At 42.7% G+C, this 27070-nt stretch overlaps 2 protein-coding genes across 3 annotated transcripts in view; both read right to left on the reverse strand.

The window, feature by feature from the left end:
* Window positions 1-483: 483 nt before the first annotated feature.
* MAGOH (mago homolog, exon junction complex subunit) lies at window positions 484-2273 on the reverse strand. The gene is made up of 5 exons (XM_054285998.1): window positions 2151-2273; window positions 1982-2040; window positions 1744-1854; window positions 1371-1453; window positions 484-770 (listed from the first exon to the last, which is right to left on the reverse strand). Exons 1-5 carry the CDS (start codon window positions 2263-2265, stop codon window positions 671-673), a joined length of 468 nt encoding a protein of 155 aa, XP_054141973.1. The 5' UTR covers window positions 2266-2273; the 3' UTR covers window positions 484-670.
* A 14698-nt stretch (window positions 2274-16971) lies between these two features.
* Window positions 16972-27070, reverse strand: part of LRP8 (LDL receptor related protein 8) — a 169880-nt gene continuing 159781 nt past the window's right edge. For both annotated transcript variants that reach the window (XM_054285635.1, XM_054285634.1), the window contains 9 exons: window positions 26433-26660; window positions 25798-25916; window positions 24231-24370; window positions 22946-23087; window positions 22344-22496; window positions 21367-21597; window positions 19468-19536; window positions 19057-19229; window positions 16972-18173 (listed from right to left, as the gene is read on the reverse strand). In XM_054285635.1, the coding sequence (XP_054141610.1) occupies window positions 18135-18173; window positions 19057-19229; window positions 19468-19536; window positions 21367-21597; window positions 22344-22496; window positions 22946-23087; window positions 24231-24370; window positions 25798-25916; window positions 26433-26660 (1294 nt within the window). In that variant the 3' untranslated portion in view covers window positions 16972-18134. The remainder of the gene's footprint in view (window positions 18174-19056; window positions 19230-19467; window positions 19537-21366; window positions 21598-22343; window positions 22497-22945; window positions 23088-24230; window positions 24371-25797; window positions 25917-26432; window positions 26661-27070) is intronic.

Below are 27070 nucleotides of genomic sequence, written 5' to 3' on the forward strand. Positions count from 1 at the left end.
GGGTCCGCCCTCAGGGCCTGTGGGGGACCCCTCAAGACTTCGTTAAAGTCTTTTAACGAATGCTGCACAACATGTTTTAGCCTAGAAGTAAACGAAATACATTCTAGGCTGCTTTTCAGCTTCTCTGAAGCTGAATGGGACAGTCAGTGAAGTTCCTGGATGGCTCCTCAGTCCCCTGTTGGTCTCTGCTCTGGAGGCAAGCGGGTAACCCCGGGCTGGGATGAAGGTGATGTGTGTCTGCTATAACCATTTACCTGTGCAGAGTCAGATGTTGTTCTTGGCTGGCCAACAAAATACCCAGCTCAGGATGGTAAGAAAAGTTTGCCTTGACAACTGGCAAAAGTTTTGTTTCACAGAGCCAGGCTTCATTTATTTTTCCACTGGTGTGTAGAGAAGTGCAGTGTGTGGGTGGTACAAGAGATGTGACACACTCTGAATGCACCGTTATAAAAGAAGTATTAGAAGTCAGTCTCTCACCACAGCTTAAAAATTAAAAACACAAATCTTACCCATTTATTGAGTCACTGACAGTTTGTAACAACAACAAAATAACAATCAAAAAAATAATCTAAAGTACAAAAAAATTTCAGAAATAATGATGAACTGGAACAGGATCTTCCTTTCCCATCCTTACTGCTGACATTGCAATACAAACTTCTGTTTGTGTGACTTAAATTGGCTTAATCTTGAAGTGGAGTCCAATAAGACTGAAGACAAGACATTTAAGGTCCTGGACCAGGTAGTAGAATACTCTCAAGCCTTCTGGATCTCTGCAGTTCACAAAAGAAGGAAGAAAGAGGGAAAAAAATTAAAATATTAAAAAAAAATTTAAACTGATGCTCTTAAAGAACAGGTTACAGAGCTAATGTATTAAAAAAACCCAAAGCCTATAGGGGGACTTTTTGGATGTCATCTTAGATTTGTTTAATTCTACACAGATTGATTAAATATTCTGTACTCCAACTGTGAACACTTAAAGTTTTTACAAAATATACATTTTATCATGAAAACAAGTATCAACACCACTTAGGATTTTACCCTCCCCTTCCCCAAAACTGTCAGTCTTTTCAGCCTAGGTGAAATACAGATATCTTGATTCTCCCTAAGAAATTGGCACAATGGCAGCTCAGACTCTGTATGTGTGTAGCAGGGTTCCTACAGCAGGGTCTGCTCTTTGAGTTTGAGAACACAGCCTGTAACACCACAGCTTAAAGGTATTTGGCACACTGTACTGCAAGACAGAGCACTGGTGCCCCCAGGAGCTGATTCATACTTTGAAACAATATAAAATACATGTACCAAATAATCAGGAAGTTCTAATACAGATTTTTAAATAGAAACAAGGGCAGCATAAAAAGCAGAGTACATACTTGGACTGATTTACATCAATGAGGGAACCGATTTTTGATGTGGTAAAGGAGATGTGTTCGTCACCAATTACTATCTCAAGTTCCTGAAAAATAAAAGCTTATAAGAACTTACTGCTTCATGGTACCAGTTACAGAAATACTTCAGTACTGTGATGGTTTTTATTACAAATTTCTATTACAAAGATATCAAATGCAGCAGGTCTGTGGATTGTATTAGCTTCCACAACTACATTGCCATTGAGACACCACTCAGATTTTGTTTCCCTTTTTCAGCTGGAAAAAATACTGGCTTGAAAAAAAAGTTTAGTTATGCTTCAAAGGAGCTAACATATGAAAATTAAAGAGCAATTAGAAGAGACACTATGCACCGTACCTGTCTGCCCACTCTGTCAGGAGGAGGCCACAGAGCATCATCTTCTTTTGTGATTTCACTGTCGTCGATTATTCTCTTCAGCTCTTCCATCACACTCTTGTGCACATAAGCCTGGACACAACATTCCGGCAGAGAAATGAATACAGCCCTGCCCACAGCGCCCCGGCAACGCCATCCACCCTGACCCAGCCCACAGTGCCTTTCGCTGGCACAACCGCCTCAGCCGCGCTGCCCTCACCTCCTTTCGGATCATCACATCGTTCTTGTAGTTGCTGTTGTTGGCGTAGCGCAGCTTTCCTGCGGGGAGAGGCTGAGCGTTAACCCTCGCATTAACCCACGCCGGGGACCCGCGGCCCCGCAGCCCGCCCTCAGAGAGCGCGGCCCGCCGCCCCCGGCCCCGCTCTCACCGTCGGGCCGGAACTCGAACTCGAGGAACTCGTGTCCGAATTTCCCCTTGTGCCCCACATAGTAGCGGAGGTAGAAATCACTCGCCATGGCCTCTCTTAAGAGGATCTGCGTCATCAAAGGGAAGCGGAGCGGCGCCAACGCTCCGCCACTCGGCACCCTTCCCACAGCGGCCGCGGCCGCCCCCTGGCGGGCCGGGGGTGAGGCGGCTCCGTGAGGGGGAGCGCGGGCCCGTTCCCTCAGCGCGGCTTCACCGGCACGGAGCCGGCACCGAGCGGGACACAGCCCAGTCCAGCCGGGACACGGCTCAATCCGGCCGGGACAAGGCGTAAAGCCACTGGGGAGATCCCACAGCGACACGAGGTGTCAGGTGAGGCATCGCCACACACTTTGCTGTTCCCAGGGCAGTCCCAGCGCTCGGCGGCCCCGTGAGGGGAGCAGTTGTTCACTTGTTACTCATAAGATAGCGTTCTAGTGATACTTAGTCATACCAATGAAAGAAATGATATGTAAGTGGCCATTTGTGTGTGATGAGCACTGATGGTTGCATTCAGTGCTGTTACAAGAACTTGAGTCACACTTGGTTATGTGCACACCTTCCAAGTTAGAAGGGGCCCAACCAAAACCATCCAATTTATATTTTGATTAAGTGGCTAAACAAGGAATTGAACCCTCGAGCTTGGCATTATTGGCCCCATTTGCTACCCACTGAGCTATTCTTAGCGGAGGTGGTGGAGATTCACCATTTGTGCTGATCCCAGAGCTGGTGATGAGTTAATCCCAGAGGCATTTCCTGATGTCTTTTCTGCACAGAAGGAACAAACACTGTGCGTTTATGATGTTAAGGACAATGAACTAGAAGGGGCCAAGTTTCTGTCTGCTGAAGCAGTTTGGTGCCTCAGTGGGGCTGGTGTGCTGAGATCCCTCACCACAGGGGGCCTGAGGTTTGAGAGCAAATGCACTGGGGGTGAATCCTGCCCTCTTCTGCTTTGGGAACTGCTGAAAGGAGACAGCCAGAGACACATCCTTTTGTAAAATATTCCCTTCTGCAAGGAAAATTCAGAAACACGGTATCTCTTGTGCTCATCACTAGATGGGATGTTTTTTATTGAGGACACAGAATGGGGGAGGGTGGTTTGCACTGTGGTGGTGTTGGAAATGGCTTTGCACTGATGAACATGATTTCATTTAGATGGTGCTGCCTCACATCCCTTTGCAGGGCGAATGGAGTTCTCTCTGCTTTCCTTAGAGTTATAGGAGGTTTAAATCAGGCAATATTTACTCTTTTTCATTGTTTTCACAGCTTTATGCTTGAATACTCTCAGTTGCGTTCTGCATTCTTTAGGAATGTCCATTCTATAAAATGTCTAAAAGTTGTCTCTTCAGTAGAAGAGTCTTATTGATACAGGAATAGCCAACCTGTTGCTTTATAACATCTGCAGGTACTGCAAAGAAATTAAAACATAACCTTAAAAAATGTAACATTTGTATTTGTACCAGACTGAAGGATTTTTGGCAGAATTATTACCCTTATTTTGTGAACTTGGTTGTCTAATATAAAGGTAATACCATGTACTGTCTGGTTTGTCCCCAAGTTCAGAGGTTTGGTTTTGTTTGGTTTGGGGATTTTTTGTGAGAGAATTACTTCACTGTTATTGTCTAAATTGTTTATAAGCCTTTTCAGGAATATCAGTGCTTAATGTAAATTTATTTAAATTACTATGTTAGAAGGAAGAGCAAACTGGCATAGGAGTTATCCCAAGAACCTGCATTTTAATTCCTTCTGGAGGTGTCAACTGTCATTGAGTTCTCTATATTAATTCTATCATTTTATGGTAAATGCATACTATATATAGGTGAGATAAAAATGGTTTTTTTGCTGTGTGTATATTATGTTTTTTGTCTGAGTGAAATAACGATCATGTTTGATGGAGATACAATGGGTAAAGAATTGCAGCCAGTGTTGTTTGGGTTATTTTGACACATTCACAATCCCAAACATGCTCTGCTTGAATGCATTGGCTTAAGTGTGTGTTTGTGAAAGGCAAAATGTGTGTGTGCTGTAGTTCTTTTCATTCTGCTTAAAAGCATGTGTAAACAGTGGTTGTTCTGCCTCTGAAGAAAATATCTCTATAAACACCCATTTTTAGCATTGCTTTACGTATGATAGAAGGACTGTAATGTAACAATGTGCATATGGAATCTTAATGCTGGTACTGGTTTATAATGGGTTTGGGTTAGGGTTTTTTTTTTGTTTGGTTTTGAAGAAGAGCAAAATTTACATGATTTTCTCCTCTGACCAATGGGAGTGGGTATCTGTGGGACTTGGAAAAATGGGAGAAATCAGATAAACATGCTCTGAAAATTTCTATTTATTTGGTGTTTTTTCTCATGTCAATAAAAGAGCAGATGGCTTGAATGAATCAATCTACTTTGGATCCATAATTTAACTTGGTTTTAAGATTGCAAGGTTTGTGATTGTTTCTTGAAATAGTTGTATTTCTGCTATTTTATTCTCTTCACTAGAAATGTTGAACGCTTTGGAGAACAGGGTGACAGAATTTTTTCACAGATTGCAAATAAATCAGGTTGTTTTCTGATACTTTCCATGTGTGTAACTTGTGAAACCATGTTCCAAACACAGAGAATTTTATGCAACTCTTTTTCCTTGTGTCTGCAGAGGCTTTAATTCTTACTGATTTTCAAAGAAACTGGTTTGGCTGAGGAAAGTTATGACAATATAATCTCTGAAAGTTAAAGGATCCCTAAAATACTTCTTTAAAATGTGTTCCATAGCATTTAATGTGCTCCATGGTGTGGAGCTTGACTTTGCACATAGATCCTTCTTATGCCTGTGTTACTTTACTTGCTGTGAAGAGAATTTTGTCCTGGCTTTGAAGGATGTGAATTCCTTTGCCTCTGCATTGTGTGAGAGATAACGAGAATGAAAATCCAGCTGAGTCAGCAATGTGTTGTTGTGGCTGCTGACACAAACTGGGGGTGCTGTGTTAACCCTGCTTTGCACTGTAATGCACTATTTACCAGAGTCTGCACTTTGAAATTGCAATCTGGAGGAGTTTCATGTACTCAGTTACAGATACACCTCTGTGAGAAGGAGCATTTGTTGTTTTGGTGCCAAGTAAAACCCCCTTATTGCTGTGAGGTGAGGCTGTGGCTGCTCACTGACTGCAGGGCTCTGTTTGCTCACCAGGCAGCTCTCACTGGGCACACTCAGTGAACAGAAATGGGCTCTGTTGACTTCTGTGTTAGAGGAACCCAATCCTAAGCCTAGCATGGACTCCTGGGTGTAAATGAGTGTCTGAAAAGGAGAAGGATTTGTGGGAATTAATTGAAAGCAGGACTGGAAGGGTCTGTCAGTGTTGCTGTGTTCAGCCCCCTGCCCTCAGACAAGATCAGCTCTCCCATGGGAATATTTGTGTGAGTTTTAAGGAAGCTTTTTGGTTTTGATTGATTTGGATTTTCTGCTTTCTCTACAGATCGTTTTTGTGTCAAATGCAAGTTTATAATGTGATTGACTTTCTCATTTAAAAAGTCAGCCCCATCTGAGCCTGCTGGCTTTGGCAGGGCTGGAAGTTGGGGTGCAGTGGTGTGAGAGCTGGGAGTGTCTGGGCTCCAGTTCTGGGGAATCCAGCTCTTTAGAGTTTATTGCCCCAAATAACTCAGGAAAACAAATATGACTTATTTAAATGGTTTATTTGTTTTTCAGGGTAGGACTGTGTCTTGAACTTACACAAAGTAGGATCTGCTCTTATTTTAAAATAGATGTGTGTTAATTCTCACTTCAAGATTTTACCAAGATAGTTATGAGGGCTGACTCAAGGGAGCTTGTCTCCAGTGGAATCTGCACATTTAGACTGAATGAATTGTCCAAAAGCTACATAAGAAAAAGGGATTTGATTATTTGATGTCCCTGCATGTTTCAGGCTCTTCATTTCAACATTAGCCAGGAGCTGTATTCCAGTCATGTATTTCTGTGTAAACTGATTTTATTTAAACAAATCTGCCAAACTCTTTAAAGGTTTCCCTGGTGGCAGGGAGTGAGCACAGGTATTTATTCAGCCTTCAGCCCATGACCTTCCTGTAGAGGTGGGTTATGTCTCTATAAATGTGGAAATAAACAAAGGAGTGTTGGACATTTTACCTCCTTGATTGGAATGAAATCCTGGTTGTGCTGAGCTGCTACAAAGAAACTTCTCTTTGCTTCCATGTGGCCTTGCTTTACCTTCAATAAACATTGTTTTATGTTTTTTTCATTTATTTGAAATGCTTTACCAAGTTTATTTGTTTGCTTATTTGTTTGTTTGCTTTTTAAAATCCAAGCTCTGACAGAACCTTCTGACACAGCAGAATTTCACAGCTTTACAGGGGTGAGAGACCTGGGGCAGGGCTTTTTTAACAGAAACTTTTAGATTTTACCTTTAGGCCTGTTTATGCTACTCTAAGTGGGCCTCATGTTCTCTGCTACACTTTGACAAAAAGGTAAATAAACTCTTATTTATTTCTAACATTTTTACCTGTGTACTTTTAAATTGGTTTTGCATTTTTTTTTTCAGGGTTGTCGTCATCTCTAACAGACAAGTTTTTCCAATGTATTTAATTCCAATATTTGAGTTTTTTCTTTTCCCTTATTCTATGAAGAAAGAAACTTTTGTAGCAAGTGAGGAAATCCAAGCATAAGGCTTCATTGGCAAAAAAGGGAAACACCTGAGGCACATCTGCCTTCCCACAGAAGGCTTCCAGCCTTGCTTGTCCCCTGCATGCATCAGACTCTCCAATCTTTAGTGATTTGAAAACTTTGTCAAGAAAATAACATTGCTTTCCTTTTACATAATAATTGTGCCTTTGAGCAGGCTTTGATCTGGTGGATGCAGGAGTCCCATCCATTTCCTGTGCAATCCTTGTTGGAATCTATAAAGTTAGAAAGTTTTTAGGAAATGGTTAAAAAAGTATGTAGGCTTTAGACTGAAGTTTTGTTAGCATTGCAGATACAGCAGAAAAGTTTTTTAAGCAAGCAGAAAAGTTTCCCAAGCAGTAGACGTGACAAATAACAATAGGCCTCTGTAGAATTAGCTTTAAGATAGCAACAAGGTTATTTAATGTATATCTTTAGAAGGTTAGCATAAATAGAGCTCTGTTCTTTGTCTCCTATGAACTAGTCTTTGTTTTAACTACTATTACGTGTGTTTTATAAGATTGGATAGAATGCTTGTCAATATGTGTTGTTTTGCATATGATTGGCTAAAATCTAGACTGAGATGATTTTATGGTTTTTTGTATCACTCTACCCTCGGGGGACATTTTGTGTAGATTAGTGAGCTGTTAACATCATGTCTCCATTGAATGTTTTGAGACCGATGTGCTAGAAATAAAAGCAAAAATCTCTTCACCACTCTAGTTCCAATGTTGTCCATATCTGGACGTTTTGTCGCGGCATAGTGAGTTCCTTTTTTAAGACGTAAGTTCCTGACACAATTAGACCTATGTCTACCCTTGGACCCCATAATTGGTGCCCCGTGTGAGGATCGAACTCACGACCTTCAGATTATTGTTAACACCTTGTAAATTGTGAGGGATCCCAAATGAGGAGCAAACCCTCAGCTTTCAGGAGAGCCCTTGCAGACAGACTTGATGCACAGGTGATGTGCTGAATTCATTCAGGGTTGCCATGGCAACCCTCCCTTTTTTTTCTTTATCCAGGGAAAGATTGTTTTATCAGTAAATGTACCTTCCACAGAACCCCATGGCTTTTGTTCAGGGGTCTCACAGCTCTTAGAAGCAAGAGATGGGCAGGCCCTGAAATCAGCATCATCTCTGATCCTCATTGCTCACTGATGCTCTTCATTCTTCAGCTCTGAGTGTAGCAGCATTTAGTCTCTCCACCTCTTCTCCGGGGATTTGGCAGGAAACTGTCCCTTCCATACTGCATGAGGCCATATCATCTCAGATTCTGGGCTTCCAGCATTATTATTTTACAGCCAGGAGACACAATTCTCAGTCTTGATGTTCTCCTGTCCTTTTCCCCTGATCTCAGAGAGTTCTTGGTCATCTTTTTCAAGATTCTGTTTTGCTGTGCCATCAGGTTGGTTCTGTTCCATGTTCAAATCACTGGCAGTTTTTTAGTGATTTAACAGTAAAAAAATAAGGGGATACAGCCAACCAAGATGAAAAGGATGATACTGGCTGTAATACACTAATCTCCTTTCAGAAGCCAGGGAGTTATTTCTCAAAATAAAGTGATTTGTCTCTCTCAAGGAATTTTTCCTGATTTTCAGTCAGTCAGGATTACTCTGAGTCCTTCCTGTCAAACCACAGGGATGGTGCACAAGCAGTTCCTTATTGACAGCACTTTAACACAGAGTGCTGGATGCCAGCTTCAGGAATTAATGTACATATTTTTATATATTTCCACACAGGAAAATGCACCTGCATATGTTTTTTTCCTGTGTTAAATAAAAGGCCTTGCCCACAGATGGCTCTTGGGATTAAAAGGATTGGAAATAAGAACACATTTCTATTTTCAATTAATAAACCTATTTTGCCATTATCCCAGGCAGCGGCATCCATCTGTTGAACATTACTTGGGCATTGCTTCCACAAGAGAAATATTACAGGTAAAATTATGTTTAGACTGTCATTACATTAATTATGTAATTACCATTCATTATGTTCTTATTTCATGGTGTTTCTAAAACAGTTTGTGTAGAGAATCCAGTAAATTATCAAGAGCTCATCACAGAAAAGGTTAATTTCACAGAATGTATTTTGTGCTTCTGATTCTTTGAGACTAGCATACAAAATTATGTGAGTGTTCTGTGTATAACCTTGGTGTTGATATACTAGATAAAATACTCCATGAACATCTGTCACTTTTAATAGTCTGCATTGTGCAGGTCCTTGTGTGCTGCAGGATGCTGTGGACACACAGGGCTGCCTTGGATGGATTCCAAATTGCAGCCCAAATATCCACTCCTGTTCCAGCCCCTGCCTGTGGGGTCTGTGTCCCTCATTGTCACAGATCTCTGATGGTGCCCACAGACTCTGCTCCTGTCTTGGGGCTGGGAAGATGTGCACAGTTTCCTCTCTGTGGTGGCACAAACCTCTGATTTTGGAAGAAAAAAAGAGCTGAAATCACTTAAATCATCCAGTCACTTTGCATCCTGCAGTGGAATAAGAAAGGTCAGGCAATAACTTTTGTTCAAAAAGAAGACTTCAGGAGATGGATGTGGTTTATTTAATAGTAAAGAAAAGGTCATGGATTTTGTTCCTTTATTCTCACATAAATTGATTTTGTAAAGTTGAAGTTGGTTTATCAGCATTTGTGTTCTATTGCTTTGTTATTTCAGTATTAGAGAAAAGGTCATCTTCTTGCTGGTGTCTGATATTCCATGGTCCATTAAAACTGAATTATTTCTGCTGAAGCTGAATTTCTTTTCTTGCATTTTTTCCTCTCTTCATTTCCCCCACAACTTCACTGTCCCAGGTGAACTCAGCTGCAGCTGGGCAGTTTGTCCTGCAGTCTGTGTATCAAAGGTGCCTGCATAGGATTGGATCTGTCTTATTTGGGTTATAGAATGACAATTAATGACTTGGCTGTGCTAGCCTGATAAGCAATTTAGGTTCATATAGATTTTTTTTAGGTTTTGTTCACTATTCAAGAGCTTAAAGAGATACCCCCTCAAGTATTTTTTGTAGAGGAGTGAATTGCATTCTGTCTCAAAATGAAGTGTCAGTAGAAGGCAGTGACTGAGTTTTTTGCATAGAGGAAGAAAGAAAAATGAAAATATTTAAAAATATGGAAGTCTGGTGAGAAATTGCTAAGGAAATTGTATTTTCTGTACAGCCAGCTCATCACTGACTTGTTTGCCTTACTTCAGTTCTATTCCAGCAGTCTTTGAGATGGCCAGAGAAGAGCTAAAAAAAAATTACTTCAATGTGCTCATCAAATCAGAGGTGTTAAGTCAAATGAATGTCAGTGGGGAAAGGCTTAATTTTAGGGTAGTGCTAGAAAAGAAAGTAATCACCTTTGTCTTGCTGTGTTGTCACAGCACTGTAAAGAAGGGGTGGTGGAGTTGCCTTTTTATCAGAAATTACCATGCAGTTCTTTGCTCCTCTTGTTGAATGTGTGAATGCCAGCACAGTAATTACATGTGAACACAATTTTCAAACTGCCAAATATTTTTGCTTTATACTCAGTGCTGGTACTAATGATCAGGTGCCAAAGGCTGACATGAATTAATGTCTGAAAAGTTATCCTCTGTATTTTTTCTTTATAGTTGTTCTGTTTCTTGTCAGCAGCACCTGTGTGCATGCACTTGGAGGTTAAAATTCCTCCTTAGAGGATGATCAAATCTCCTGAATAAATCTCAGCTGGGGCCATCACCCTCCCACAGTTCCATCCCAGCTGTCCTTTGTTTCTTTCTCATTGCCCTTGCTCTCAGATCATTCCCATTTCATGTTCCTTCCTTATCAGTTCATCTCACCCTCTCTGGAAGCAAACTTCACACTTTGATCAGCATTTACTTTTTAAAAATGCTGGTGGAGAAGAGGAGATGCTGGAGGGCTGCTGCTGCAGAGGTGAGGTAAGGAGGCAAAACTGGTATTGCACAAAACCAGTGTCACCCAGCAAAGTTACTTCTTGATTTGGAAAATATGGATTCCCTGTAGCCCCAGAAAACAAGAAGTACTCTCTAGAGTCTCAAAAATGCAGTAGTTAATGCTTCATGAATATAATTTCACATCTTGTTGGAGATTCATTGGGTCTGATGACATAAATATTCTGATAGCACTGTGTTGATTTTTCTCAAATGAGGGAATGGTAATCAAAATAATGTATGGCTGTGGACTCCTGATCTGCAGAGCACCTGAAGGTTATTCCTCTTTGGCCTTGTTCTTGTGCTGAAGGTGGAGTGTGCTCTGAAAGGGAGACATGAAATCAAACTCACCGTGTTCTGGAGCCCTTGTAGCACTAACAGCTACTGACACTACCAATTATGTTCTCTTCATTAGGACTTCTGCCTTGAAGTGACTCATTTATGTTAAAGGCTGCTGTGTACCTGCTCATTAGGAGGTGCTGCTCCAGTCCTTAGGATCAACTTGAACCCTTTGCAGCCTGCCTGGGTAGGTCACACAGATGGCACACAGGTCCCTGAGGGAAGAGAGAGAGAATTCTGCATCACAATAATATATAAGTACAAATGCTGATTTGTGTTTGTGTTTTGGCCAGGGTGTGAGCAGGTGTTTAAGTTGTGCTGTTTGTGCTCCCCCCAGAAAGCTCCACTTTGCTCCCCTGGCCCATCCCTGCCCTTTGCAGTTCTGGGGGGTGGATTTGCCAAACACCCCCCTACTCTGGCAGGTGAGAACTCCCAAGAGGAAGCTGTTTCCATGTCTCCATAGAAACCACTGGATTATTGGGCCAGAGATGTGCACACAGCCATTGGTGTTACCTGCAGTGCTCTGCTGGGCAGTCACATTTGAAGCCTGCTCAGTGCAGAGCTGCTCTGTGTGGTCACTGCAGGGACAGTGGCTGAGTGACAGGGACTGTGTAAGCACAGTCCTTTGCACAAGACTCACTAAATTCATGACAGCTAGAGGCAAGTTTGGTGGGTTTGTCCATTGTTCTTTGGGATGAGCAGGCTCATCTGCAGGGCCTGAAGCAGTGTGGGAGTGGTAAAACACCAGCTGCTTTGAAAGGGGTACATTTTGACTAAATTTGAGAAGCATTTCAGGTGCACATGGAGAAGCTGGCTTTCACTTTCCTGAAAAGCAAGGCAACACAACCCCTGGCTTGGCTCAGCAGGGGAGGTGCAGCTCCTGTTCTGCTGGGTTTTCCTGAGCAGTTTGTCCCATATATCCTGTTGCTATGGGAAACCATAACTGTAGCTAATTCCTGGCATGGTGTAGCTGAAGTCCAGAGTAATGTGTTACAAACAACACATCATCATCATATGGTCCTGTCACAGCTTCTCAATTAATTTATCTAGGTCTGCAGATGGCCCATGTCTTTGGTTGTGTATAAATCAGGCTTGGGGTGCATCCCTAGCTGTGTATATTTGTATTCCTTAGAGTCTATTTTAGGCCAGTGATCATACTTTGAATATCACATGTTCCTAGTTTAATCATTTTGGTGCCATATTCATGGAATCATAGCATGGTTTGGGTTGGAAAAGATCTTTAAGATCATCCAGTTCCAACCTCCTGCCATGGGCAGGGATGCCTTCCACTAGAGCAGGATATTCCAGCTTGGCCTTAAACACTTCCAGGGATGGAGAAGCTGCAACCTCTCTATGCAGCAAATATTGTAGCTCTGTGATCTTCTGTAAACTGATAACATGAATGAAGAAAATGCCAAAATCTTCTGTATTTGGTGGTTGTGCATGTCACTTGTAATGATTAAAGCATCACTGCTTATTTATGTCCTCAGCAGAGCCATAGCCAGGGCAAGGGAACAACTGTAACTAATCCTTGGGGATTGTGAGCCAAGCCCTTGGTTTTGTCTCTTAGTCTATAGAAGAGAAACTAGGTTTCTATGATTAGAGTCTGTATGGATAGTTCTTAAATCACCTTTAAATAAAGAAAAAAGGAAGACACAAGGAGAGATGTAATTTGGAGAGTTCATGCCTCACCATGCTGGGATGGAGCTTATGTCAACTGAACTCCATGAGGGAAAAAAAGGTTTTAATTTGGCTTTTCCTGCAAAGACCTCTATAGCCAGAGATTCTCTTAATCTCACCTGCTCCTCTACAGGCTGCCAGCCACTGATGTGATTGAGAAAGTTTTTATTATTAACTTCATGACTTTTATTGCCACTGACGCCTTTAGTATCAAAGAAATATGAAGTCAGTTCATGAGGTAAGGCTTTTGAATGTGACACCCATTTCAGATATTGCTAAAAATAATGCCAATTTCCAATAATTTTGAGTCAGCTTTTCATTGCAGGAAGTCTAGAAGTCAGCTTTAGCCTTTGTAAGAAAATTTCTGTCAATGAAGCTTAGACCTAAATATTACCTTTCAAGTATTGTTTATCTTCTAAGCATCATTTCAAGGTGCTCTCTTTGCTTAGAACTTATTTAGGTCTGTGCCTTATTAGTAAAATGTGTAGATTCAGGGATTTTTCTTGAATGTTTGGTAGTAAGGCTTTCCATAATCTTTTATGTGTAATGGCTTGAATTAAAGTAATGTATGTGCTTTTAGCTGAGCCCCAGTGGGGAAATGTATGCATGAAAATAAATTACTGTAGGGGGAACTAATTAATTCCTTGATTGGCAGAGTCAGCAGATAAAGTCCTGAATAGGGTAATGTGGAATGTCTTTGCTTTTGGCCTCAGTTGTACCTGGCCAAGAACTTCAGGTCAAACCTCTCCTCTTCTACTGACTTTGTGGCCTTGAGGCAAGGGCTGAAGAACTGAACTGAAGACAAAATTATCAGTGCAGCCTTCTGCAATCCTGTGTCCATCATCCTTGGAGCCAGGCAGGGCCTATCAAACCATCAGGGAGATTTGCTTCTTTCACTGCCATAACTTCAGCTCAGGCACTGCCTTATCACCACTGACAAGATTACAGTGATTTCCTTGATAGTGTGGGGAACTTAGCAGGCAGCTGTGGCTAATCCTGTAAGGAAATGTTCTCCCACTGAGGTACATGGAGAGATTTGAATGCTGCAAATAATTTGCAAAAGGAGTTATCATTTTTTAAAGCATGTTTATTCTCATTCTGCTAGCTGATGCATAGATACAGATACAGGTTGGCATTACTGCCCTCCTGTAAAAGCCAAGAACTCAGCCTGGACTGGTGCTCGTTGGCTTCTTCTGGAAGCTGGGATGAGAAATGCACATTCAGCACCCTGAGGCACACAGGCCACCTTCTGGGGACACTCTGGGAGGTGAGCTATTGTGAAGCTGATGCTTTGTGTCATGGTCTCTGCTGCTGTGATAGCAAAAGCCACGAGTTCATCTTTATCTGTGTAAAGTTGTACCCTGAGATTTGTGTCTTGGCTGAGGATCAGTGCTCAAAGCCATGCAAGTGAAACAAGAGGGCTCAGTCCATTCCCTGGGCAGTAATGCCAGCTCCCTGGCAAACTTGGCCAGGCTCATTTCACCTGTCTGAGAAGAGCCAGTCTGGTCTCTGCAGAAAGTGAGCCCCCCCATTCTTCTCTTGTGGGGTTTGCCCTGCCTGGATGCCATTTGCCCAGCAAAGGCCTCCTGTCACTCCCATTCTCAGGAGGGGACAGCAGAGGAAATGTGCATTTAGGAGACAGCTGGGACTGGCACCACTGTAAATGCCTGCACTGGAGCAGTGACAGGGCTCACAACAGCCTGTGGCTGCAGGGCCCTTCAAGGCAAGGATGGTAAGACAGACTTAAAAGTGTTTCCCAAAGTTAAAGGGCTGGTTTGATGGAGAACAGAGTGTAAGGAAATGAGCACACATATTCTTGCAGAAAGGTGACTGAGTTCCATGTGTTACATAAACACTGAGGGACAGAGATGAGTCCCTGTAGTCCAGAGAGATCTTAATGGGAGCAGGCAGAACAGTGTTGGTGTGGGTTAACTCAGACTGTACAGTTACTGTGTGTAAGAACTGAAACAAAAAATGTAATTTTATTGCTAATACAGCAGAAATAATTTTAAAAGGGAGTTGTTTTGGGAGGTTTAATGCTCAGGTAGGTTTGAGACTCTGTTATGAGGCTCTTTCAATTTCCTTCTGTGCTGTCCTTGCTATTTAGGCCTGGAGAATTTTGTTGTTGTTTCACTTTTTCTATTTGTTGCCATATTACTTTTCTAAAATACTTAACTGAAAGGGAAGAACATTTTGAAGTAAGAAAAACCTATTTTCAGTTAGATAGAAAACTAAACCACTGATATTTACCAGTATATCAGTCCATATTAGTTTGGTAATAACTCTTTGTGCTTGAAAAGTTTTACCTGCTTGGCTGCTTCCTCTGGGGCTAAGAATTGGCTGAAAGAGAATTTCAATAAAGGCTCTGCTTCCAAGGGCTTTGAACAACATGCAGTGGGGAGAGGTTGTGGAGTGTTGTGTTGTATTGTATTATCCAGGATTTCATTTTTTCAGGAGACAGGGGAGAGACAGCAAGCTAACAGTGTGTTTAGTTCTGAGTCACTTATGTGTCCAGCCAAAATTACTGTCATACCTCCAGTACATGAACAATTTTCCAGCTTTATGGGAGGGACTGTTTGTATGTTTAAAAGAAAAGAAGTGAGCCTGCCTCTTGAGATTCCAAGAACAGCAGTGTTTCTGTCTTTTTCCCAAGCTGGCAGAAGTGTGGCTCTAAGGAGTTTTGCAGCTTGTGTAGGTGTTTTAAACAAAAGCTCCAAGAAGAAACTGAGTCACTTGCAATTAGTTGTTGAATAGTCCAGCATGTAATAGTTCAGGTGAAAAACTGCACCAGTTGTGTTGTGGGCACTGTTCAGTTCTGGGACATTTTCTCACTCTGGGTAAGGCCTGGTGTACTTGTACCATGGGAGGTTTTACTCAGTCACATCAGTGAGTCAGGAAATGAAGCTGGTGCTGTTTGCCATGTGATTTGCAGATGACCAGAGACTTGAGAACAAAGTGCTCTGTTGTGGAACATGAACTGTGCCCATGCTGCTGCTGTGACACTGCAGCTGGACAGCTGCTTACCCAGCACTGCTCCCAAATCCCACTCTGGATTTGGGCAGTTAAGAGTTAGGGAAAACTCAGACCAAAATATGATACAGTCCCATTGCAGACACCATGAAGTAATTAGTGCAGTAATCCCAGATAAAAAAATTTAATCTTTCTATAGAAACAGTGCACTGTTTTACAAACGTGTTCATTTGGTTTCCAGTACAGCAAGTGTTACACAGAGCCCCCCCGCCCCTCCCTGGGCCTTTTGTCTGCAAGGTAAGAACTGAAACACAAAAGGCACCAAGCAAGAACTTACTCTAACAGAACTTCAGAATGACAAGACAGAGCAGAAATGATTACAATGTTAAATATCACCCTACCAATCTGAACCATTATTTAAAATAATTAACTTCTTAAAAAACAAATTTGGTGTTTGACTTCTCGGTAGTTATAAATCTGTAAAGGTTGAAATCAGCACTGCACATTGAGTTCATTTACAATGGTTTGAAAAAACCTGCAGCCTTTTACACATGGTTTGTACAGGTTTGTTTGTGTGTTCTTAAAAAAGTATCAAAACTGTAGAACTTTCATATATATTTACATTCGTCTGTTAGTTACAGTGTTATCACATACAGCCTTGCTCAGCTTTTTTCTTCATGCACACAGTGCATGGATTTATAGAAAGAGAGCTTCATACCTTAAAACAATAATGGGATAGTTCACTCATGTTGTCACTGCCTTAAAATCTAAAATTTGGAATAGAAGGATGCTTGATTACTTCTGTATTGTCTATGCAGGCCATGAGGCATTTGAGAGTATGGATTATGTCTGTAATGCATACCAGGGCTTTAAACACTTTCTTTCTTCTCTTAGTCAAGAATCAGCTTCCAGCTCATATTACTCTGTAAATTTATTCTAAAAGAAAGGAAAAAAAAAGGAAAAAATCTCCAAACCTATTCAGTCTGAGTTTCTTCTATTCACTCAAATACAAAAGCTTGGACTGACATAAAAACATGAGGAAGATTTCTCTAGGATTTGGTACAGTTCAGGGAGGTACTAGTCCATTCTGCAGTGGGAGGTAAGTGTATTCACTTCCCACAGAATTCCCAGGAAATCCTATAGAATGAGATGAGAAAAATCAAGTGTTTTTCCTGCCAGGTGCAGGATGACCCAGCCAAAGGGTAGCTGCTTCCATGGGCAGGACTTGGGAAGAGTTCTGTGTGTGCCACAGCAGCTCCTAAAACTGGGGCTTTTATCACTATGAGCAGGGGACAAGGGAAGGAGGGAGGAAGTGACTTTTGTTCCTGTGCTATTTTCCTGATGAACCAGGGAGAGTGCTCACTTGGGAGTGTGGAAATATATGGCTAAATCTTTGTTTCTGCTAATTCTGAGCTGATTTAAGAGATGCAAGATTCCCAGTGTGGAAAAGCATTTAAATTTACATTTAGAAACAAACGAACAAAAACCAAATCAGATTTGTACCAAGCTGTAAAAAAGCCACAATACAGCACAAAACCCCTGGGTGCTGTAGGAGTTTCTCCTGACTGAAATGCTGTAGGCAACAGCTCTCCAGTTTAATGCACTGCATGGATTCTTCATGGATAGACTGGAAAATGTACAAGCAGCCCTTAAGAACCAGGATGGAAATCAGGAGATGTTTGTTAGGAGTGCTTCACTGGTCAGCTAACTTACACTACAGCTCTATCTTATATAGTCTTTAGATTTCAAAGCAAACTTCTCAAACATCCTGTAAAAATTCAATTATTCCTAATTTTCATAAATGTAGGCTAGTAGTTTTAAAATATATGTATATATATTTATATATATGTATATATTTATATGCCTATATATCTACCTCATCCAGATAGATATATACACAGATAATCTATGCACAGCAAGCCAAACATACAAAAAATAAATACTCTCACCCCTCTACTATATTTACAGAACAGATCTTATAATCCAGATTTTGTTAATAAATATTTCTAAACTGCCTGTACAGAATTTATTTTACTTATGTTGATGGATAGCCACAAAGCATATTCAACATATTTACAAAATATCTATAAATATAGTCTTAAAATAAAGCAATAGCTACTGAACCTTCAGCCTGGCTGGTTATGTACATTGAGTTAGTAGCTCAGCTGTTGCTTATTCACTATCACAAATGGGTAGTGCAACAAGTTAAAATGTGTATAAAAGATTATACATACAAAACTCTCACATCCTTTGGATGTTTGCAGTTCATTATAACTTTGTGGTTACCCTTCTGCAACATAAATAATGACCAAAAAGAAGAAGCAGGTTCTGTGATCCAAAGCAGATTTGTTCAGTGTTCAGATGATTGGAGCAGCATCTTCATCCTCATGGCAACCCATCATCTTCTAAGCTTAGTGCTACACGCTGTGGAGGGAAAAACACACTCATGTGAGCTGTGACACTGGTGCTAACTTGTATTTCTAGTTAGAACTCCCATGGCTGGCCCTCCTGTATTGGTCACAAGTCTATTCTAGATAGGGATTTTTTTTCCCTCCCCAAAGGAGATAATTTGCTAAAAGTGTTACTAAAGAGGTGCTGGGAAGTTTCCTGTCCGTGTATATTGGATAAAATTCCTTGTAAGGGATGGCACTTTCTCCAGTGTGATCTTGTGTGGGATCTTTAGATCACAGAGACATTATCCACCCACCTGCCTGCAGGAGCTGTACTGCCTTCACTCATTACTCTGGAGCTTCCTGCTCTCTTCTGAATACACAATGCACTTACACCTGCCAGTGCTCCTCTCCCCAGGGATGCTGCTGTGAGGGAGGATCCTTTTCCTTAACTTCTTACAGAATTTCAGTCACGTCTCCTTGTGAGGAATGTGACTTTTCTTTATACTGTTGCTATAGAGAAAATATTCTCCCTGGTATGTAGAGAAACTGAATTTATCCTTAGGATAGTTTGGACACACGGTAGCAGCCTAAGCACAGATGAAACAGAATCCAGTATGGGATGAGGAATCACCTGTCCCATCCTGGGGCAGCTCTTGAGGGAGCTTTACCTTTGTCAGATTGGTACCTTGGTTAGGACAATCATTCTTCATTTGAACCGAGTATCTGAGCCAGAGCACTGCATTCTAAGGCAAGTGCAGGGGCTGCCAGAAGTTTAGGCTTCTGCCTAATCAATGATACTAAAGAGGTTTTGGTTTTTGTCATTATGTGGCAAATAAATAACACTAATCCAAATTCTCTATTGGAACTCTCAACAGCATTAATATTCTCCAGCAGCCATCTCCTCAGGTACTCACTGCTGGGTACACGTGTCCGATTTGGGCAGTTCGCCCAATGTGGATTTCATCTTCATCTTCCTCTTCTGTTGTCTTCCTATAAACTGGATTGTCAAAGTTCATGCTTTTGGTGTTCTTCCGTTTCCAGTTCCTCCAGATGAGGTATCCCCCCATGCACAGCAAGCCAATGACCACTGAGGAGAGGGGACAGAAGGGGCTGTTAGGCAGGCAGGATCTGCTGGATGTTCCCATGTTGGCACCATCCTCACAACATTTTCTCACAGCTGGGCCGCCGTTCCCCAGTTCAGCAGTTCCTGTGCTCTTTCCCACCCCATCAGTGAAAACTGGGAAAGTGTATTTACTGTGGTAAATACAATATTTTGGTATTGCACTTTGGTGAACCCCCTCTAAGGTTAAATCCAATCTGCTTACCCACAGGAATGACAATTCCAATCACAGCTGCTGTCACAGTTGAACCGAAGCCTTCATCGTCATTTGCATCTGTAATTACAGAAGTGTTCTGATCATTTAACTCGTTTGCTGCTTTTAAAGAATGTTTTCTGTTAGTACCTGTGCTGTTCTGCCCATCAGAAAGCTTTTGCAATTAAAGAATTTACAAAAAGTTTCATAATAAAATGATTCACATGACACTGAGCAGCACACAGGGATCGGGGCTGAGCTGAGCTCCCTCCCGAGGAACGAGGTCCCTGCAGTGCTGCTGCCTCACCAGGGGACAGGGACACCCAGAGCTCCAGGCCCCTGAGGGGACACTCACACACTCCAGCCTCCAAGGATGTCAAGAGAAGCTCTGACCAGAAATGGGTGACTGTGCTTGGGCCTCCAATTTTTCATGCACAAAAAGGAGTCCAGTTTTAAAAACCTGACATTTAATGGAAATGCCATGCACGCACCAGGGGATGCTGAAGAGCATTCCTGAAAATCCACAACAGAACACTTTCTAGTACTGACACAATGAATGACTTATTGAGCTGTCAGAAAATGAATGTAGTTCAAAGCCATCTACACAGCTTCTCTGTTAAATTTTTTCCTTTTTCATTATTTATAGCTAAGGAGTTAGTGAACACATCTAGCCCTCATTGCTGCAGCCTGCCCCAGCATGCAAGAGTGGTCCCAAAACTCAATACTGTGCTTAGAAAAAGGCAATTACAGGAAAATATAATTTAAAAAAATTCAATATAACCCTTCAAGTTCTATACTTCAAAATGTTTGCTCTGAGCTCTCATATCAGTAGAGAAAATCTACTTTTGCTAAAATATCAGGAGTTGCAAGAGGAGGAACCAACTGTACTTTTTCTTTTGATACACCAATTCATGCAACTTTTAAATACTTCCCCGTGGCAAGCTGTTCCATTACATAGTTATTTATTTACTTAATAAAAAAACTATACTATTTCCAAAGTGGACAATAAAAGAATTTTTCTTCCATGGCTTGTTAAAAAGGTAATCAATGCATTTGAAAGAAACTTGCACAGAGAGAACTGAACACATTTTAGCCATTGGCCTGTGCTTTCCCCATGCAGCACAGTTCTACAGACAGGGTGTTGTTTTGCTGCTTTCCAGATGTAATGGAAACAGTGAAACAGTCAGGGGAAAACAGCATTTCACTGGTTTCAAACATACATGTCTATTTGAGGTCTTCCAGAGCAAAATCTTCTCTCTGGACTAGAAATTTTTTTTAATAGCAGTTCAGCCTTTCTGCTTTGCCTTGGCAGTAGGACCTGGAGGGATTGCCTGTTAGCTCTGAGACTGAGGCTGGTGTTGCATTGATGAGAGCCTATTAGTGCTCTCCACTGGGATGCTCTTCTGATAAATAATGCAAAACTTCAAACCTGTGTCATGATGAGGCCACATTAACATGCCAAGCACGGCCACACAAACCAGAGGCAGCTTGTCTTGTGATTCCACATGTCCAGCAGCACTAAAGATGCACAGGGGCAATTTTTCCCCCAGAACTTGTGCTGGATCACATTTATAATTAAACACTTAAAACAGGGGAAGCACCAGCAGAACCATCCATTCTACTGTCTGCAGCACTGAAGCTGGGATGAGCCAGTACTGGCCAGGGCTGATGTGAACTCTCAGGGCTGTTCATGTGCCTTGGATAAAAGCTGGTACAAGTTCCTTGACATGCCAGGTGACTGGAATGACAGCAGCCATCACAGCCCAGGTGCCTGCAGAGAGAGGAGCTGATCCTGCTGTGCACCAGGGTGTGCCTGCACTGACCCCTCTGCAATTCTGACATTGGGTCAGGTCTCCTGCAGTGCAGGAGGAGCTGTGACACAGGAGAAGGAAAGGAATCTCATTCTCTTACAGTGCTGTGACAAATTGCTGTTCCCAGTGGTCATCTCAGAGTCTATCAGGATGGATGTGGTGGAAGGTAAATGAAGGCTTGGGGTGGTGATTGTAGCTTCTGGTACAGCTTTGGGGACAACTCCAGTGGTGTCATTGGCACTGCCAGGTACAGCAGCGATGGTCGTGGTGCCGCCAGCACGGGACGCTGTGCTTGTGGAAACCACTACAGGAGCTGCAGTGGTTGGAAGCTCTGAAAACCAAGAGCAATAATGAAATTTGGTTAAAGCAAGTACACCAAACAAATCACAAATGGTGACAGAAATCTAGAAAGGATTGTTATGTTTAATGAAGAGAAGCAGAAACTAAATTCGAATTCCATTTCCCAGATAGTCAAACTATTGACAGTGCTCTGCCTAAAGCTACAGAAATTATTTCCTGAAGTCAAGCTTGATTAATTAATACTAATAAAAAACCAGTCTGTATTGAAGGTAGCTAAGAAGTTCACAGACTTGGGGGTTTTTGAGAACCTCCCAAGATTCTGAATTTGTACCAGGAACTCATTGCATGTTAGGAGAAACTACAGTGAAGCCACTCATCTCTTCAGGATATATCAGCAACAACTGTGTCCTCTTCAGACCTGGTTTCTTATCTTTGGATAGATATATAGATACCTAAATAGATACAGAAGTACACATTGCATATATATATATATAACATAATCAATATATCAATGTATGAAAAATCTATTTTAATGATGTATTGACTATTCACACTTCTAGTGCTGGTCCCTAGCCTTTTTTCCCCTCTTCCTGCTGTATCTTTTTCTGGTGAAGCTTTCCAAAATAAGCAAGCTTTCAGCAAGGACACCATAGTGCTGCTGTGGGCAGCAAGGAGTGGAATACAGAAGTTGGTGTTTGTGTTCTCACCATCAGGAAATATATTCACTGTGACTAGGATTTTGTTGGGACAGTGAAATGGAGATGTGATGGTGTTTACCTTTGAAGCATTTTTTCATGTCAGGACCCAGCCACATATTGTCAGGACAGGCACAGGTGTACTTGGGGGAGTGGGGTGAGATCTGAGGTGCAGGAAGACACAAATAGTCACAGCCTCCGTTTGGCTGGGGGCTGAGCTCACAGGAATCTGGAGCTGTTCAAGGATGGAAGAAAAGACAAGTTATTTTTCTAATAATTTATTTCCTGCCCTTGGCAAAGAAATATCAGATCCTCTGAAAAGACCTTCTCTCACTCCCTACCTCAGTTTTTCAGGCTGCTTAAGTATCTTTACAGTTTGTATGGTGGAGTGGAACCTTACAAAGTACTATAAAAACTTCCCAAGTGCATAATGAATGGGAAGCATCACAGTGACAAGAGTAACTCACTGTTATCAAAGATGCTAATTAAACAGCTATTAGCAAATTGCAGATTCTTCAATAAATGCTGCTGCTGAATTAATTATGCAGGAACTTCAAACATTAGGCATTGATTTCCCATTATTACCTGTGCATTCTCTCTCATCAAGAACCATCAGGGAGCATTTCATTTGCCAGCTCTAACAAACCTGATTCAGGGCCATGACATCCTGAGGACACCTCTTACCTTTGGGCTGCTTTAATTCATGGAACACCACGATGTCATGAGGGTTATTGAGATTCTCTGCCAGAATGGAGATGTCCAAGCCATTGAGCCTGTTTGCACTGAAGATGGCCTCGTTCTCCAGGTCAGTCCAGAACACTCTGTCCTGCAGGGAATGCACACATTCCTGACCTGGCCTGCTCAAATTGGATTAAACTCCAGCAGTCCCAGAGTCAGTGCACCATGTTCCTACCTTGGGGCACCTTCTGTTCACGCTACTTCTGTCTGCAGCTTTTTTCTGTTTTGGACAATGTTCAAAATCCCAGCACTCCTATGAGTTTACAACGTGCTGTGTAATTTTGAGTAGCTCTGAGACTGAGGTGAGGGAGCAGAAATTTGGTAAGGTACAGACAAGTTGCGTCTCTGTTGTTTCTGAACTGCTTTTTCTTTGTAAGCTGGGGTAAATCATGAGCAAAGGGCCACACTCTGTACTAGAAACATTTGTTAGCTTGCTGATTTTTCCTCCTTTCCTAAGGTAAGATCTGCATTAAACAGGTCTCTGTGAAGAGGCCAGTGCCTAGAGCACCTGTTTCTCTTTTATACTACTATATTTTACACGGCATACTTTGTCTAAAGATACAGAACTACTGGTGGAAGAGGTACCCAGGAATCACATTAACACCAAGCAGTTTAATTGCTTGGTCATCTGTGTGTGCTGCTGCCTCCCAAACCCATGTGTATTTCCTTAGGAAAGCCACACTGCTGGACAACAGGGCAGCTTAGCAAAAGCAGAACTTGTCTGTTATCCTACACAGCCATTCCTACCAGGAAGGATGGAGAGAGGTGGAATAACCCAAGAGATCCTTCCAAATGCTGCTGAAGGGGATAGCACTAAAGAGCAACAGTGACCTGGAGAAACCTATGCCCAAAGTCAGATGCCCAGATATCACACACTTCACACAGGAGGAATAAGGGATTTAAGGATGAGGGATTTCCTGAGCCAGACACCAACTGGACCTTTCTCTGCTATGACTTACCTACAGTGAGTGCCAAAGTTAAAGCCTTTGTTCCCCTGATCATTTAATGCACTGGTGCTGCATTAGGTAAAAGCATGAGATAACACTTTGCTCTTGATTAAGGCTTTAAAAACCAATTTCCCTGCTGAGCCCACACGAGGTTAATCGGTTTCTATAGCAGCAGCTGCCCTCACTGAGCTCTGTGCTGGGCAAAAGGCAGAACTTTCAATCAAGAAGAGCTCTGAGACCTCTTGCAAGCTCCAGTCTGTTCTGCATCCGTTTTCCACTCTTACCTCAAACACTGCCAAGCCAAAAGGATGGCTCAGATCATCCACAGAGGAGATCAGAACTTTTCTGTTGCTGCCATTGAAATCAATGCAGGACAGTGAATGCAATTTGGAATCTACCCAGTAGAGACGCTGATTCAGCAAATCTGGAAAGTGAAACACAATGAAGCAAAATTACACACAGCTCTTGCAACTCTTTTGCTCTTGCCCAGCATGTTTTTCCTGCTGGCAGCATGACTAATCTCTTTATTATTGGGACTCTTTTTTTTTTAACACTAGTTCTGATTTTGAATCAGTGCCCAGATATGCTGGGATAAGACCCTATAAATAAGACTAAAAAGGAGGAACATTCTGCTCTGTGTGTGTGGGGAATGCCTGACTGACAGCCTTGTACAATGAGGTTCTTTTGTTACCAGGAGCAGCAGGGAATCAGCAGTTTGGGCTTCCCAGATTCTCCCCATCAGTGCCTGGGTGAGAAGCTTCATCCCTCCCAAGGTTCTTCAGGCCTTGGCCTCTTGCTGGAGAACAACTACTGAGATTCCAATGAAACACCTCTCTGAAGGAGCTGTGAGATTCACACATTTTCAGTGAAGAAGAGTCCTGGGGCAGGAAACCCTTCTTATGCTGCAGGCTGAGGGAATCTGCTGCTGGGGACAGTCTACCACAACCAGCCAGGTTTGGGAGGGTGCAGGTAAGAGTGGGAGGAAAGGATCCAATGTTATTTGGAATGCTAAGAACTGCATTCCTGTTTCTGGAGCAAATTCACTTATTTTGGATGGGATTCACTGAGCAGAATGCAAGTGGATGAGAGCCAACAAAACCAGTTATAATAATTAAACAAGTCATTAATTAATTTCTTAATTACTAAATGATAACATTATTTGTTCCCAGCAGTAGCACTTCAGCAGTATGTAATGGCAGCAGCATTTCCTCCTCCATCCTTGCCACAGCCAGCATTTTTAAAGCCAAGAAGAGAACTTCACATCTGCATGGTGTTAAACACACACAGCTCCCACTGCAGAGCAGGATGTTCCCTGCTGCTCCATGAAACCTCCTTCCCACTCTGCTTGGTGTGGCAGTGAGAACCACCACAGCCCTCTGTGGCTCCATTCACCCTTTGCAGCTGGGCAGGCAGGGAATGGTGACAGGGAATGGGCTCTGCAGGCCCTGTCCCTCTGCACCATTCATCAGTCCAGTGCAGGATCCTGACACTGCTCCTGAGACAGGCCCAGCTACAGAGACATTTAAAAACAAGGATTCAAATGCTTTGCAGACTCTTAAAGGGTTGTCACAGCTCTGCATCCTTCCCCAAACTTTCCTTTTGCCTGAAGGCACAATGACAGGCACCTCAAGGCTCCTGCAGTATGAGGGTCTGACTACAGCAAGACTTTCTGTCTGTGCTGCTGAGATAAGGGAACCCATGTGTGTGAGCAGCAGTGACTGACTGACCAGTTCAGGATTTGTGTGTGCAGGTGCCTTTGAGCATTTACAATTTTGTTTTCCCACTTGTTTAACACCAAAAGCAGATTTCCCTCAGCTCAGTGGGTGCTGCAGCTCTGAGCTGGGCACTTACCCAGGGTGATGCCGTTTGGCCACTCGATGTTGTCGGTGACCAGCACCCGCCGCCCCACGCCGTTCAGACCGGCCTTCTCGATCTTGGCTTTGTCTCCCCAATCAGACCAGTACATGAACCTGGCAGAGGCACAGGTAAGAAAGCAATAAGCTGGACTCCAGCTAAGAATCCTGCACTGCTGGTTGCAGTAAGAGGTGCCAAAGATTCTTTCCTTATTACAGCAGTTAATTCCTCTGGTGGAACCACATGCACTTCTCCCACTGGGTAATCTGCCACAAAACTTGCACCAGAATGCAGCATCTCACCCCAGTAACTAACCCCTGAAAACTCTCCTGCTGTGCCTGTTAGGTACCTGGCATTCACTCATCCAAACAGCCCAAACACAAGTCAGGCTGACTTCATTTCCCAGCACAGCCTCTGTGCCAGGACCAGCTCAGGTGCATTGAACACATGAACTGGCCCTGAACTGACTTTTAACAGCAGGACCTTGCCAAGGGTTAGTTAAAGCATCTCCACAGTCCCACTGCAGGTGCATCTCAAAGGGCATCTGAGTCCTGGTGAGATGAGAACCACCCCCAGGTTTGTGACTGGAACGTTTCTGTTGGCAGAGGGGAGTTTGGGGTGTGCACCCCTACCTCTGTGTGGGATCCACAGCGATGGCTCTGGGCTCGCTGAGGTCACTGTTGAAAAGTGTCCTCCTCTTGCTTCCATCTGCAGTGGCTACTGAGATGGTTTTGTTTCCAGAGTCAGTCCAGTAGATGTTCTTGTGGACCCAGTCGATGGCCAGTCCCTCGGGGGAGTTGAGCTGGCTGTCGATGAGGATCACCTGCTCGGCCGTGTCACTCGCTTTGTCGATGTAGGCGCTGCGGGGACAGGAGGTCACAGGGCTCCCACACGGCTCCCAGAGCTGGGCCCAGGGGCAGCGTGGCTGACACAGGAACCCTTATGGTGCTCCTGCAACCTTCTGCTTGCTCCTACAGCCTCTTATTTCCCCATTCCCATATGGCAGCATTTCCACGGTGGGGAACTGTGCATTTCATCATTCTACCTGCTTCCTACTGTAACTGCACAATTCAGGAAAACATTTGACTTCTGGCATGTGAACTTCAACAGCACTGATTTGTGGGATTTATGGACATGAAAAATATAATCTCCAGAGCTCTGCTGTGCAGAGTTGAACTGAGCATGCAATAAATGTGCTTAAATGTACCCCAGAATTAGGAGCTGTGTAGCTAATTATGACTCATCAAAGGAATTCATGAAGCTGCATTAA

This window comes from Melozone crissalis, unplaced genomic scaffold, assembly GCF_028551555.1.
Source record: "Melozone crissalis strain CALT ecotype California unplaced genomic scaffold, PUWL_Pcris_2 ptg000045l_1, whole genome shotgun sequence".
In the NCBI taxonomy this organism is placed as follows: Eukaryota; Metazoa; Chordata; class Aves; order Passeriformes; family Passerellidae; genus Melozone; species Melozone crissalis.